Consider the following 16,452-nt stretch of genomic DNA (forward strand, 5'->3'; position numbering starts at 1 on the left):
GGTGCCGAAACTGCTGGGCCTTTAGACACGTGCGGTGTATGGACCAGACCGAGCAGGCTTCTTCACGCGACAGTTGGTATGACTGCACCGAATGTCGGGAAGTGAATTTCGCAACACGCGGGGCGGTGTTCGCCACGGGGGCGCGAGTCTATGTCGAGCCAACAAATGTGTGCGCGTAACCTACGCCTGTGAGTCATATCGACCTTCCCGAATTTTCTGGACGGATGTGTGACGACCCGGGGAAGTTCGTGCGAGTGTTTCATGAGAGGCTGGATCGGTACGGCGTGCCGGACGTGGAGTGGGCAGAGCGCGTGGGAGGCGCGCTAAGAGGGGATGCGAAGACGTAGTGGAGCATCGTCAGTGAATTTGACATGCCCTGGTCTGAGTTCACACGGCGATTCGAGGCGCGGTTCGCGGACGTGAAAGCGGAGATGAAGGTCAGGACGGAGTTGTACTGTCTGGAACAGACTCTGACTGAATCGACGGAGGCGTTCATTGTCAAGAAACAAGCAGAGACAATGACAGCCGCTGACGCAACGGCTGTGGTGCCGTACTTCCCACCCGCCAACAACAGTCGGCAGGAACGCCCACCACCGGCGTGGCGCAGACGTGAGACCGGCGAGGGGCCGCCACCGCAATGCCATACGTGCCCGAGTGGCACCTTCCACTGGCATGAGGACTGCCCAGTGCGCAACCGATATCGACCAGCAGCCCAACGGAACGATCCGTCGGGAAACGGGCAGCCGGGGGCGACGCGCTAACACGGCCCGCCACCCCCGCGCAACCGGCTCTCACAACAGCAACAGCTGGACCAAGCCTGGGGCACGTGAGTCTGGAGGAGTGCGTGCTACTTCACATCCCGGTCGTGGTCAACGGGCGGGCAGTCAGTGCCCTCATTGACACCGCCGCCAGCCACAACTGTGTGTCATCGCAGTTCGAGGCCTGGCCGGGCCAACTCCAGCTGGCGACCACTGGGAACGCCTGCCACACCAGGGGCGTCGTAACGCTGCACGTGGACGTGCGCGACCAACGTTCGAGCACCACGGCGTTGGTGGTCGACAACCTCCGAGATGACGTTATCCTGGGATATCCGTGGCTGTACGACCAAGGTGCCATGATCGAGGTACGAGGTGGGTGCGTACATGTCAGCAACCAGGGCCGCCGTACAGTGTATGGCCTCGGATGCTCACCTCCACCAACCAAATACCAGGTCAGTCTCGCTACTTTCAAGCATGGGGTGTCCAGGCAGCTATCCATAGTGTAATTGTACCCAGCAGTGATGTGTTCGCGACTGCCGATCCGCTGAGACGTACGACGGTCGCAGAGCACTCTATTCCTACTCACCCCCACACCCCTATGTTCATCCCTCCTGGCAGCTACGGGCACACGGGGAAACAGACCATCCTGAATCAAGTGAGGGAAATGTTGCGAGATGGCATTATCGAGCCCAGCTAGAGCCCATACAACTTCCAGGTCGTGCTAGTGGAAAAAAAAGATGGCACTTTACTTGCGTAATTTTAAATTTTAAACCAATTAACAAGGTAACTGTAAACGCACCACCTCCACGGTTGAACATCGCAGATACAATCGCGTGGTTGGGTAATGCAAAGATTTTTTCCTCGTTAAATCTAAAAGTGGGTTACTGGCAAGTACCCATACGCCCATAGGACCGTCCTAAAACCGCTTTTACGACTCCGGACGGCAGACAGTTTCAGTTTTGCGCCATGCCTTTTGGATTGCAGGATGCACCCGCCACATTCCAGAACATGATGATGCGTGTGTTAGGGGACTACGCGGGCAAGTTCGCGGCCGCATATCTGATTGACATTATCATTTGGTCACAGACATGGAACGAACACGCGCACCACCTCGCGTTGATCCTAGAGCGACTAGCTGCCCACAGGCTTACATGTAACCCCAAGAAATGTCACGTAGGTACAACGGAACTAGATTTTCTGGGCCTGGTCGTGAATGCGGAGGGGAATCGGCCAACGTCACAACTGTCTGACATTGTAAACAAGCCTATCCCAAACAGTCGTAAACAGCTGCAACGGTTCATCGGACTGGCCAATTGGCTACGTGCGATCATACCAGAGTTCTCTGTCATCGCCGCACCACTGACCGAACAGCCGTCACCAAAAAAGCCCTACCGATGGACCACGGAAATGCAAGCGGCTTTCGAGGAATTGAAACAGCGATTCCGGCAATGTCACTTGCTGGCCCTATTAGTTCCAGGAAAGTTGATAATCGTACAAATGGACGCAAGCCAACAGGGAATAGGAGCCATATTGTTACAGCTTGGAGATGCTGGCGAGCCTCGCATAATTGAGTATGCGAGCGCCAAGTTCGGGGCAGTAGAGCAACGCTACAGTGTGAATGAGAGGAAGTGTTTGGGCGTGGTGTGGGCCCTGAGGAGGTACAGGCCACACCTAGAGGGCCAGCAGTTCATACTGCGGACAGACAGCCAGTGCCTGAAATGGCTTGCCACTATGCGGGGGCGGCAGTCAAAATTGACGCGGTGGGCTATGGTCCTGCAAGCACTCGACTTTACTGTGGAACACGTCGCTGGCAAACAACGAGCTGGCCGACCAGCTGTCGCGTAACCCAGACGACACGGTCGAGGCGCGGGACGACGCGGACTGGGACGAGCTCTTCCCACCCACGAGCGGCACACAGACACCTAGGCCACTCACACTTAGTCAGGCGGCGGCGCTGTGTGCGATCACAGATGTAAACAATACCCCCACCCTACCGCCAGGGGCGGAACTAGACGATCTAGAACATTCGTGCACGCGGAACAAGCAGAGACGAACACATGCAACGGCTAATACGTCAGTGCGGGAAGGCGACGTGCGAAGGATTGTAACAGGCACTCACCACAGTCACTCAACAACCATGGCGGACATTTGCACCCGCAGTGACGCGACGCGAAATATTCACGATGTTACATGTGAACAGACTAGCCAGACACCCGGGTACGAATCAGACTGTATGTGCAGTACGAGACCTCTTGTTTTGGCCCGGTGTTAACAAGTATGTGAGGGACGGCGTGCGAGGATGCCAATACTGCCAACAGCGAAAGGCATGGCCGGCCGATGGGCAAGAACAACAAAGACCCCGGCAACCATCCGAGCCATTTCACACGGTCGCTCTGGACTTGATGGGGCTGTACTCAAGGTCAGCATGCGGGAAGAGGTTTCTGTTCGTTGTGACAGAGTGCTTCATGCGCTGGGTCGAGGCCTTTCCGCTATCAAACTGCCGCGCTGGCACCATCGCACGCACCATGGACACAGAATTTTTTCCGCGCTGGGGCTACCTACGCGTTGTTTTGACGGATAACGCGTCACTGTTCTCGGGGCGGAAGTGGAGCGAGCTATGCGAGGCGTGGCGAGTCACGACGCATACCACGCCGTTGTACCACCCCCACGCTAACCCCACCGAGAGGCGCAACCAGGAGATAAAGGTGCAGCTGAGACTCCGGCTGGCTGAAGACCACAGCCTATGGGAGACGCACATTCCGGAAATCACTTATTGCCTGCGTCGCCGTGTGAACAGTTACCAGCGTATCTCCAGCCACACTCGTGCAAGGACGTAACCTACCCCTGCCCGGCCAGTACCGGGTGCAAGAGAGATGTGCGGGGGACAGGGAGGAAACCCCAGAGGAGCGCGGGCGGAACATCGCTATGACGCATGAAGAGGCTCGTCGCAGGCAGGCGGCCTACCAGGCGCAACACACACCCGTCATAACACGACCACCGCCACCACTGACACCTGGTGTACGCGCGTCTACATCCTCTCTCAGCTGGAAACAAAAACTTCTGTGCGGGGCTTGCACCCAAGTGGATCGGCCCCATAGCAGTGTTGCGCATACCAGGCCCCACCGCGGTCGTAGTCACACTTCCGAGTGGTCGTGCCGCGAAGTACCATCGGGATGATGTACGAATCGCGCACGGAGGCGGGGAAGGAGGCCCTGAGGGAGAGGGAAGCGAACCCGTGACCCCCACAGTTACCGAGGACCAACACCACGCCAATGCTGCGACATCAACCCCTATGGAGAACGAGGGCGCAGGATTCCAAGGATTTCCGGAAGTGGAAGTGGAGTCGGTTCTAGCCCCACGCAGAACGGACCTGACAAGACAGCTGTTTACAGAGACAGACGGAGAGGACACTCCCTTCTGCGACAGACGAACTGCCGACAAGAGGGGACGGTACGCCCTCGCCACTGATATGGATGCCAGACGAAGTGTACAAACGACTAGAGTCGCCGGACAGCCATGAGATATGGCGGCCATTCCACTACTCCATATAGGACTCTCGAGTTTCGGGTCTTCGTGGAAAAACCCGCAGAAACCGAGGGGGGTGAAGGAGAAGCAGGAGCAACCGAGCCCGCTCCAAGGTACAACCTACGACCCAGGAGACATCCAAGGGCACGGAGCTACTGCACAGCGGGCGAAATGTAAACATTGCAACAGGGAGCGCGATGTAAACAATGCCATGCCCACTCAAGGTCGGGAGATGTCATCACGTGGCTTACTTTAGGAGGGGGCAATTGACGTCGTCCAGGGCTGTGCCCATCTGAGCCCGATGTGCCACCACCTCCCTCCCCTCCTGTTAATCCTCTCGGCTGACGTGTTTTTAAATAGCGCGCCGCCGCAAAAGGACGCTGTAGAATCAGTGCTTCGCTCCCAAGAAATAATAATACTGTGCAAGTCTTCTGTTTTGTTCCCCAAGTGCCATGTGTTTTTATATCCAAATTGATTGTAATTTTTATGTAATTCGTCACTAACTACATCCGCGGCATGACGGGAAAAAGGGTAACTTTTCAGGGCGCTTGGCACCAAAAACAACCCCCCCCCTTACCACGGTGGCCATTGCTCGCGCAGTCGCTTCCCGTCGCTACCTGAAAAAAGACGCTCCGTTCCGGCTCTCCGAGGACTTCGCCTTGGTGCGCCTATCGAGGTGGTTGGACCACAGCTGTGCCTGTCGTGCCGCGAGGCGTTTTCATAGAGCGATTGTGTTCGCGTCCTTCGAGTGTTGTCTGTCGGCGTGTGGGGTGCCCTGAGATCCCACTGCGTGGTTTTTAGAAATAGTGTGCCCGACGCTGAGAGCGGGCCCGGATCAGTGGTTAGGGTAATTGCTGAAGGGGGAAACGAGTCACGCCTCCACACGGGCTACGTCACGCCTGAGACAGAGTCTTCTCGCCGGGTCCGTGCCCCCTAGACACGGTGGCGCCCACTAAACGTACAATTTAATTACTACTTAATCCCCTGACCATGTCAACGTTAAACTATCATCTGTAAACCGACAATGTTTTCCCTTGACATCCGGCGGGCAGGCGGCGTGCTGGCGCGACTGGGCCACGTGCACACCATGTCGCTGGTGCTGGCGGCCTACGGGGCGCGGCTGCTGCTGTACTCGCTGCTGGCCGACCCCTGGTGGAGCCTGCCCATTGAGCTGCTGCACGGTCCCACGTATGGCCTGATGTACGCCACCATGGCCTCCTACGCCAGCATCGCGGCCCCGCCCGGCACCGAGGCCACCGCGCAGGGCCTCGTGGGAGCCGTGTTCGAGGGCGTCGGTGTGTACTCCCGTGTGAAACATGTCAGGTCACTAAACTATCACACACCATCGAATAAACCATCAGAAAAGATAAGGATTAGAAACAATTTGAATTGTGTGCAAACACACATATCTACTGTTAAATAAATAACTGTTTCGCTGCAAAATGCTGGTATTTTGTCAACTTTTTTCAAATAATAACACAAATTGTTTATCAATAATCAATCTGTATCTTAAAAATAGCATACCGTGTTTTCTCGTATAGTCATTGCACATTTTATTCCAAAATCAAGTTTGAAAAGTAGGGGTGCGACGAATATGCAAAAAAAATTTTTGTCAGGTAAAGTTATTCATAAAAACAAAACCCGTTCATGGAACGTACGTTTATTTAAAAAAAGGTGGAGTATACAAAAGCACGCCAAACAATCTATATTAATAATTCCATAAACAAAAACCTTTCTTCAACTTTAAATAGAAAAACCAAAACTAACGTGAACGCAAGCCACTTGAATCTGACGTGAACTAACGTGTCGTAGTACACATTTGCCACGAAAGAATGCGGGCTATCTAATGTAGTTAACTCGGCATCGGACAGGGAGCGCGCGTTGTATGCACTCGGCGAGATATCAATATTCGACTACGTGCGCGCGCTCTATACAAAGTTTTTTTATCCCAATTCTGACAGTCTAAAATATGGTTGCGACGATTACGTGCGTACGAACATTGTGCGATAAAACACGGTATATACATATATACATATATATTTGCAATATTTGATGGTCAATTATATATACATAAGGAAGGGATACGATACAAATAATGTTTTTTTACTCAACCATGGAGCAATAGACCGTGGCGGTATGCCTACAAGGGAAAAGACTGGGAACCACTGTGTTGGATGTGACGGACGACATCTTGAAAGTCGCGATGTGTGTCGGCAGGAGCCTCTCTGGGCAGCCTGCTGGGGGGGATCCTGTACCAGCGAGGCGGGGCCTTCACCTTCCGTGTGTACGGGGTGGGAGCGCTCGTCGCGCTGTGCGTGCACGTCTGTGTGCACTGCGTGCTGGCCCGCAGGCCGCACTACGGGGTGCAGCCTTCAGGTCCGTGCCCTCCGCAGGGTAGCACTGTGCCATTACTAGTGACCGGAAAAATTCGCTGATTCAATGACTTCTAGGATAGCCTCCATTATCCTCTGCATTTCTCAAGTAAACACACGTGTTCAATGGGTACTAAATTGTGAGGCGTCTCCACTGGGTAGCTTGTGATTCAACGCTTCTTTGGTCGATAGTCTCTCATTGGCCCAGAGAGCTCCAGTTAAACTGCGAGCCAATAGCAGAACCAGCAGAATTGTACACGTTTGAATTTCAGCCTATCATGGAATGGATCCGCGAATTGTTCCGGTATCTACCCATTACATCTAACTTAACCCCCTGTAGCGGTTTGAACTGTGCGCGCCGCATCGGCCTCCGGCACTCCGCTCCCCCCCTCCTAGTGTTTCTATGTCTACTTGTTCTCCCCCTCCCTCCTTGATTGGCGCATGCGCGCGCTGCGGCGCGATGTTATAAGCGGAGCTGCAAATTGGTCAGGAGCCTCTTTCTTTCTTGATTTTAGTCAGGCTCGGTTGTCAGCTGTTGTAATCTACGAGCATGTAGTCCATTAGGTTCAGTTTGAACTACGTGGGTGTGTGACCTCAGGGGAAAATGTAAGTTGTGTGTGAGGCGGTGGCCCTCACCTTAATGTAGAGTCATTTATTCTTAAATTGGTTTGTCTTAATTCCTTTTCGGCCGCCACCTTGAAAATTGTTTAGTTTGAATTAATGCATTAATGTAACTTCACTGTCAACTTGGTTTTTATTGGTAACTGTCTCCCCCTGAGACGTTGTCGCACGTATTTGATTAATTCTCATTAATGTAAATTCCCTCTGTAATTGTAACCGCACTTTGCAGTAGTTTTGTACAACGTAATGAATATAACATCTTTCTGTTATTTTTTAATTGTAACGGAACCTTGCAGCAGTATGAAAAATGTAAAAATGTTTGGATTGAACTGCATACTTGACACTACCTTTGCTTCGCGTCAACTGCGCGTTGTATAATGGGATCGCTTACGGTGTAGCCGGCTTACCTTCGTAGCTTGTTATTGTTTTTGTATTTAGCCTTGCTTAAATTGTATTCACTTAACTTCATCAGTAACCTAATGTTATGATTTGATGTTTGAATAAAATGTCTGTGTTCCTGATACCATTTACCTTGCTTACCTAAACTGCTCCATTCACGTATACCCCAGTCCATGCCAGGTTCTGGCCAACTATCCCATGTTCCGAAGCTAGACAAGCTTTACACCCCCTTCTTTTAGGTGCCAACTTGAAACATTTTTTTCCAGACACTACTTTGTATATTCAGCTCAAATGTTAAAATTCCTGACCATGCTCGTGTTTGTACAACAACAAATGTTGCCACAAAAGTGCAGTAAGAATTTTATCAACATATAAAGTATTAAGACCAACAAACCCATTTGTGGGTTCCTCACACTTTAAGCACTTGTCCAATAGGAATTATAATTAATTACTGTTTGTGACATTTTAAAACCCCTTATGCTGTCCTTGAAATTTGTACATTAACACACTGATGGAAAATTGAACTCAATTTTTTTTAATTACATGTAATAATATGACATACTTCCCCCCCCAGAAACAAAACAAAAAATTTCATGGGTATGTTACATTAGCTGCCAGTGGCCAATGTTGTGTATGACCAAGAGATGCACACCAGTAATAAATATCAAATTTAGGATTTTATGGATTGTATTTCCTTTTTTTTTATATGGTATAATGTAATGTTAACTCTTGTATTTATTTGTTTACAGATATTGCTGGCAAATCAACACCTGTCCAAGAGTGACACTTCTCATGCATTTAAATAACATCCTGGGTCAAAATAAGATATACCGTATTTACCCGAAAATAATGTGAACCTAAACATTTTGATTATAATTTAATGGAAAAAAAAATTATGGATTGGAGATCACAATTCAAGTACATAGCACTTGAAAATTATTTTGTTTATTCCATATTTACTAGACCCTTTCTGCAACCACTTGCATACCTGCCAACTTTTTAGTTTGGTCATCAAGAAAACTTTTAAATTGGGAAAATGTATCGTAAATCAAATGCGGCAATTTTTTACATGCTTTATGTGCAATTATTTTCTATTTTTCTATTCCATTTGGTTTCTGCTAATTTACTAATGACATGAAGGGCATATCGATAGCCTAGAATGAAAACCTCATACAGTCAATATTGTAAATGTACTGGGAAACTAAACCTATCCAGAATGTGCCAATTTACACAGCATGCATATGAAAAGCAAAATGATCAAGTACAAAACAAAAGCAATAGTATTCACTAAACAAGATTACTTAAAGACATGCCTTGCTATATCACATGTTTGTTACATATTTCAGTCATCTCCTGATTATCATCTTTGATGCAATTTAAAGACTTTGAATGTGCAGCAGTTGCCTTCTTTGCTTTACCTAATAAATCTGAGGTAAACCTTTGTTCATAACAAACAATTCCTTGATTTCAACACAGAAATAGACTGCAAAGTTTCAGATGACATGGAGGACCTAAATTGGGTTGTTTTTTTTTCCACCATACTGAAAATGCGCTCACATTCTGAATTACTGTGGAAAGCACGTTTTTCCTATGCTTAGTACACTTAACATGTGTAGTTATGTCGGACCTACCTCCATGAGCAATACTAAAATCACACCGGCACACTGTGCAAAACACAAAAGTTTCTCCTTTTTGCAATTTCAGAATACACGGGAATTCGTTGTTATACGCAGCACGGTAAGTCTGAATATATTTCTTGTTGGCTAGCTTACTCATGGTTCCCACCACGTAAATGCACATGAAAAAAAAAAAGGCTGCGCAGCACTACATTGGAACTACGAACAATTGTATAGTCAGCCATTTTGGACGTAATATAAGGAACAGACCAAGGAGGTAGGGCTGACGTCACAATTGTGGTCCGTTCCTCCGTTTAAGGAAGCAATTTTTCGTTGCGGTAACTGGGAAACGACCGTAAACCGTCCAGTCCAAACCATATACAAATAACTAACTATATCTCTTGTTTTGTTTTCATTCCGCCTTCCGTCGGTGCGTCGGTAACATGGCTGGTACAGTAAAATTTGGCAGGTATACATGGCCCGTACAGTGAACGGTAATAAACCACCACGCAAAAATAAATCCGTAAGATATTAAAGACGTCCGTAAAACCGTAAAATAGTATTAAAATCCGTAAAACTTACGGACAATCCGTAAAAGTTGGCAGGTATGCACTTGTCAGTGGAGTTATTTACATACGTAATCCATCTTAAATGACATTGACACCCCGTTCTGCAGTTACAAAAAAAAATTATACAACTGTAGTTCTACAGGATGGCCATACAAACTATCAAATGAAATTCCCATTTCCAGGTTTTCCCTGTCCAGATTATAATTTTTTCTGACCTTGATCTATTAAGTAACCCAAATAAATTATAGCAGACAAGTTACCAAAATGAAACAAACTACTTTTAAAAGAGTATAATAAAATTTGCAAATTATTCTTCTTATTATTTTTTTACTTCTTGACGTGCTTTTCAATTATCTGAGAGAGCATTGTGACACTACAAGTAGTTTATCAGTAATTGACTTTTTAAAGTGTGTTTATGTTGAGTACCGTGTTTTATTGCATAATCGTTGCACATTTTATTCTAAAATTTAGTTTGAAAAGTAGGGGTGTTTCTTTTACGAGAAAAAATATTTTTTGTTAGGTAAACTTATTCATAAAAATCTAACCCATTCATGGAAAGTATGTTTATTTAAAAAGTTAAGAATAAAATAGTACACTAAACAATTTATAATAATAATAATAATAATTCATGCAGCAAAAGCCTTTCTTTATCTTTAAATAGAAAAACAAAATCTGTTACCCGAATGCAAGCCACTTGAATCTGTGACATGAACTAACTCGTAACTATCGTGGTAGTACATACTTGCAACAAAAGAGTGCGGGCCATCAAATGTAGCTAACTCGGCACTCGACAGAGAGCATACGTTGCATGCAATCGGCGAGATATCAATATCTATATTCGGCTACGTGTGAGCGCTCTATATGTGAAGCAACATAACCAAACATGAATGATGCCAACTAGCGCTGGCTACATATTTGTAAGTGGTAAACCGCGGCGACGCAGACGAACAGATAAAGGTTATAACGTTTAAAAACCTCTTATAAAAAAAAATTTACAGATCAGACAACTTTAGATTTCTACTTTAAAATAGGCTACTCAGTGTTCGGTAGAGGGGGGTTTGGGCCGCGTGGACTTAGTCACCAGAATAACAATTGACACACTCGAAGACAGTTTCCAGATCCTTTATACACGGTAAATCAAACCCTTTACAGGTGGCTGCCGTGTCTCCGCCTGTGACCGTTTCTGTAGGGCGAAGACAGGTTCCGCTCACTTATACTGTATTGGAAAATACGTGACGTCCCGCTCGTGACGAGCATCACCCGCGCCGCTAAGACTTGAACTCTCTATGACTCGCGCAATAAGCTGAATGTCTGACCGAGCAACACAGTGTCCGGGAGGGCCCGTAAATCACTGTACACACAATGGCGAATATCCAGTCCACAACAGTACACCGCGACTCGCAAACCTCCGGAGAAACACGCACGCGATAAAATGACAAACTGCGAACCGTGACTGAACGACGAGGTGACACACTCGCCTGAATGACAATACGACTGTAGGAAGTGAAACTCTTTCCTCTTGGCAAGGCCCGAACTACAGCGAGACACCGCGCTCGTTCCACTCTCACCGTCTCGGAGCAATCTCGCAGACACGTCCGCTGTCTCCTGCGCCCAGCCGCCAACTACTTCCGCGCCTCGCGCAACCTAGCGCCCGCGGAACACGCTCATTGGTCACAGGCGGAAGCCACGGCCTTGGTGCCCGGTGAACAAGTAAAAACTTATACATAACACTTCAAATAATAAAATAACAAGTTACAGTAAAGAATGTTAGAATATTTACAATAATTAGGTACATTAAACTTCCCCTGGCGCGTGAATCTCTCTTCCCTCCCCTGCCCTAGCCGCACAGCACGATCGTCGCACACGCAACACAGGGCAGGAGAAGGCGTTGGCGTGGCATAACGGGCTGTGAGAGCTGGGTCGACACTTGGGTCGACGTCACACTGTATTTGCACATTTGAAAATTAATAAATAAATGTTATCCTAATTTAGGTGTACATGAGTATAGTAGAATCCCGCCGATGTTTTGATGCGTCCATTCCGTTTATACGACCGTTTTTTTTGAGAAACCATGAAAAATTTGAGCAGAGAAAGGCGAAAATTTGAGTAAAATCGGCTGAAAAACAAGTCTGTTACACTTTGTTGGGCTCTATGTGTTCACGTTTATCGTAACGAGCGCTGTACTGTAAGCAGGCAGGCATACAAAAGAAGGCTAAAAATAGTTACCACCCCTCTAGACTGTCCACGCTGGCCAATACCGGTAAACTGCATGCATCACCTGATATGATACCATCTACCAGCGTGTCTATTGCCGTCCCGGTCCCTTTGTCTTGCGACTGGTTAGTGTGATCTTGCTCACTTGTGGATACGCTACTCTCGCTTGTTGATTCACATTATCTTGGTTTTTATTAGTGATTGTTGACTTATTAAGCTTTGTTTCATGGACACCGATTTGGTTACACTACTGATTTGGTTTTGCTAATAATTGTTGACGACACATGCATTTGTTTTTGTATTTTGATTTGGTTACATTGTTAGGTTGATTCTATGAACGATCGTTGTTCGACACATGCAGTTTTACACAGATTTTATTTTGCTTACAATTTTGGTCTCATTTTGCAAAGCTTTGACGATTGTGACTCGTTTTTGAATTTACACGGATTCGTGAAAATGAGTGTAAAGCGAGCCAGTTTGTCGCTAATAAAAGAACGAGCCCTGCAGCAAGCGGAAGGTGTCAAGGTCGACATTTACCGTCACTCTCTTGCTAGCTAACGATGCTGCTGGTCGCCAGCCTCACACGCACAGCATATGCTCAGTCACAAAGTAGTGTTCAAGGCCGACAGAGATTGCCCGAGGCTGAGAAGTTTGGACAATTATCCACCCGAGTCCACGCGAAGAAAAATTTCGCTGCCCGACCATGCCTAACTGACATGCAGGCTTAGTGCTTAAACAACTTACTGCCTGCCCAAGTCGGCAAACACATTTACTTTGCTACGTTCCATCATCAGCCAGTGAATAAAATATGTACAAGTGTCTGTGTCGCCAGACAGTGGCGACTGGCGAGTAGATGCGTGCGCAGCCAGCAGCTCCGCCCTCCTTCCCCTCACCTACCCGTGCACAACCCCACCCCTCCTATACTTACCCTACTGCTCGCATTCCTGCACTTCAGCTGGCAACAAGAGCTCACACTGTAATATGAATTTAGAAAGTCCTTTTTACACCATAGACTATTTGAATATGAATCTATGCGAACAAAGGCGATTTTTTATGTATTAGGATATATTGTGTGTATGTGTGTGTGTTTGGGGGGGGGGGGGGGGGGGGGGGGTTAAACTGGCCCGAATGATCTATTGCGACCATTCCGTTTATAAGTCCCTTTTTCCGGAAACCGTGAGGGTAAGATATTTTTTCTGTGTGGTGTGCTGCGATTGAAAACTTCAACCTTGTGTCGTACACTAAGTAGAATAGAATCTCATTACTAAGTACATGTACAGCAACCTCAAGTTTTTGTATTACATTACATATGTACATTAGTTTAAATATTTGTGTATCTGCATAACTTAAGTTTGTTTATTTTTTTTAAAAAAATCTGTAATTTCAGTTTGTTTTTGAGTTTGAATGATACTCTGTTTAACAAATGTTCTGTGTCACAGAAGATTTCCTGATCTCTTCTGGAACTTTTTTTCGTGTTTAGAGATGAATTTGTTCAGTTTTCCCGAGCTCAGAATAGCTTCCGAAGCTGTCGAGACAACTCCTCAAAGTCAAAATCAATGTATGATTCAGCTTTAGAGGACTGTGATCGAATGACTTAACTAATGATGTCGCTGTGAGTCAACACCAGTGTTGTTTCTATTTCATTATCCACAGACATCGTCCGTGAATGAAACAGCATCAAAGTGCATGGAGGCTGACACTGTCGCATCTATGTGCTGTAGTGTGGCTCACATCCTGCCAGACAGGTACAGGTCGACCCTTGCACCCTGCCGCGCCCTGTAGCGGGGCTGGTCTGCAGTGGCTGAGAACTCTGCTCAATTGGTTGGGAAAACAAGTCTTGTCTAAGTCCAGGGACAAACCAACCACCAGGATAAATGTGAAAAATGTAGAACTGACATAGCACTTTTTATTTGATTTTTATTAATATAAATACAGAAAACTTATTATTCTACAAAGCTTGCAAAGAAATCAATAAAATTAATTTCAAACAAATATTTCACATTTATATACAGTGGAGTCCCAATAATCCAAATAACTGGCTAATCTGAATGAGTTTCGCGTGTTTAAAATTATGTTGTGTGTGTGTGTGTGTATAAAATATTAACATTGTCATTATTTGGTTATTAAAAACTAAATAACTACATAGAAAAGAGTATTTTTTTTTTGCAATAGCCTAATACTTTATTTTAAGCATTTTAATATATAGCCAAAAACCTTGAAATAGGTAGGCCTGTTCGTTGCTGCCATCAAAACCCTGACTACTTTGTAGTTCATCATTTTTTCATATATATATGAAGGTTTTTCCTAAGTCTCAGTCATAACGAAAATTGTGACAGATAAACTGCACGATGAACATTTTTCGTGCATCTTCACATCACAGTGGTGACATTTAAAGTACGCGATTTCCCATTTCCTGCTTAATGTGTTCTATTACCGCGAATGTTCGGCCGATCAAAACTGTGATAATCCGAACGTGTCTCGAATCCCAATTAGATTAGAGGGACGCCACTGCACCGCGTGCCGAGTTGGAAGAGCACAACTTCAACCATTGCATATTTAATTTTGATCGGATACCTACATAAAATTTGTCCACTAAGACTGTACGTCATTAATTTGTCCTTTGCTTACAAACTCCAGTTATTAAACGACAAAATTATTAATTTTTTATGTACTGTAAGTTTATTTCACTAACATCTAACAAGCTAGATTGTACAAAAGATGACGAAGAAATGACACGAAGCAAGTGTAAACAGTGATCACTTGTCGTCGCCGGCCGGGGCGTCGGCGGCGGGGGCGGCCGCCTCGTCCCGGGGCTGCTCCTGGGACGCCGGGGCCCCCTCCTCCTTGGCGACCTCCTCCTCGCCCTGGGCGGGCTCGGCCCCCGCCACCAGCGCCCCGCCCTTCACGCTGTTGCGGAAGCGGTCGTAGCGGGAGCGGGAGTCGTCCTCCTCGTCCGAGGACTTGCCTGGCTCCACCTCCCGCAGCAGCTCCCCGATGTCCTTGTCCACGTCCGCCCACAGCTTGTCGTCCATGCCCGCCTCTGCGTCAGGGTCCGGCCCCTTCTTGCCCGGCTCCTGGGGCGCCGCCGCCTCCCCCTTCTCCGCCTCCTTCTGCAGCACCACACACGCTCGTCACTCAGCTGTGTTCAATACAGGTGTAACAGTAACATACCGGTATGTATTCATTACTATCACAATTAGTACTCGTTACTATCGTATCTGTTGGATTTGTAAATAGTGCTTACCCTAGATTTATATTAACTAATCCAAAGTGCTGGACGCTTCAAAATTCAAATATGGCGCCATTTTGCTGCCGTTAACTCGAGCGATCCTGGTGGCCACCAGGAAAGACTCGGTGGTTCATCCGGCACCGGCGTCATCGGACGTCCGGCTATCGTTTTTGACTTTCACGTTATCTGGTAACAGTTTCAGTACAAAACAGTATTGATACGTTACTCGGTACTTCTGATACTGCATAACATGCAGCAACGAATCGAGTTGTATTGCATACGCGTACAGTATGACGTCGCGTAAATAATAACAAATAGAATACAAACAATTAACAATATTTGATAATTAACAGTTTTTATTAACCCAGTATCTTTAAATCTCATTAGAGTGGCTTTATTATATTATCTCTTTTAAGTTAAGAACAAAAAAAACGTGAAAATAAGCGGTAATAAAATACAAAAACATACATATTTCTAATTTGTAAATAAATACTTTCTTACGTTGCTTCTGTTCCAATTTCAAACTTTGTCTACACACACAATACCTTTAATAAACAGTAAAAAAACTTGGACGACGAATTTTCAAATTATACTTTATTTAATAAACAAACATCGTTCTTTGTAAAACATCAAGAAACGTGAGTAACGAAATGCAGCCGTGTGTAACGTTTCGTTACTCATTACTATATGGCGCACCCATTTACCCAGTACCGAATACATACGGTTTGCTACAGCTCAACAGCTCTAGTGTTCATGCACTGTCCCACATGGACTTCATTTATCATGGTTCCTACCCTCTTGTGCAAACATAAACTAACGAGTTTTTAAGGACCCACTACCATCACTTTCAAGGGGCGAAAAACTATTTGTAATATCACGGAATACCCTAAGTAAAAACGTTGAATAGGCTCTTGTCCAGAATCATCTCTTGAACACATACCTAACCCAAGCATAGCATACGTCTGAAATTTGCATTTAATTTGATCATTTATTACATTTACTTTATGAGTCCAAATTAAGATAGCAAAATACAACTTTTTAAATTAAAGGCTTTTTTGCTTAAAGATGAGGTACAAAAAAAACTTATATATAAAAAAAAGGATTTAATATAAATTCTACTCATGTGAACCAAAAATTTGCCATTGTAAT

At 46.2% G+C, this 16,452-nt stretch overlaps 2 protein-coding genes across 10 annotated transcripts in view; one reads left to right on the forward strand and one right to left on the reverse strand.

Moving 5' to 3' along the window:
• LOC134541414 (major facilitator superfamily domain-containing protein 6-like) overlaps window positions 1–10,170 on the forward strand; it is a 42,634-nt gene extending 32,464 nt beyond the window's left edge. For all 5 annotated transcript variants that reach the window (XM_063384853.1, XM_063384852.1, XM_063384850.1 and 2 more), the window contains exons 9-11: window positions 5,336–5,578; window positions 6,501–6,659; window positions 8,425–10,170. In XM_063384853.1, coding sequence (XP_063240923.1) covers window positions 5,336–5,578; window positions 6,501–6,659; window positions 8,425–8,459 — 437 coding nt within the window. In that variant the 3' untranslated portion in view covers window positions 8,460–10,170. The remainder of the gene's footprint in view (window positions 1–5,335; window positions 5,579–6,500; window positions 6,660–8,424) is intronic.
• A 3,801-nt stretch (window positions 10,171–13,971) lies between these two features.
• LOC134541413 (uncharacterized) overlaps window positions 13,972–16,452 on the reverse strand; it is a 78,144-nt gene continuing 75,663 nt past the window's right edge. For all 5 annotated transcript variants that reach the window (XM_063384846.1, XM_063384849.1, XM_063384847.1 and 2 more), the window contains exon 15: window positions 13,972–15,184. In XM_063384846.1, coding sequence (XP_063240916.1) covers window positions 14,831–15,184 — 354 coding nt within the window. In that variant the 3' untranslated portion in view covers window positions 13,972–14,830. The remainder of the gene's footprint in view (window positions 15,185–16,452) is intronic.

This window comes from Bacillus rossius, chromosome 18, assembly GCF_032445375.1.
Source record: "Bacillus rossius redtenbacheri isolate Brsri chromosome 18, Brsri_v3, whole genome shotgun sequence".
Classification (NCBI taxonomy): domain Eukaryota; kingdom Metazoa; phylum Arthropoda; class Insecta; order Phasmatodea; family Bacillidae; genus Bacillus; species Bacillus rossius.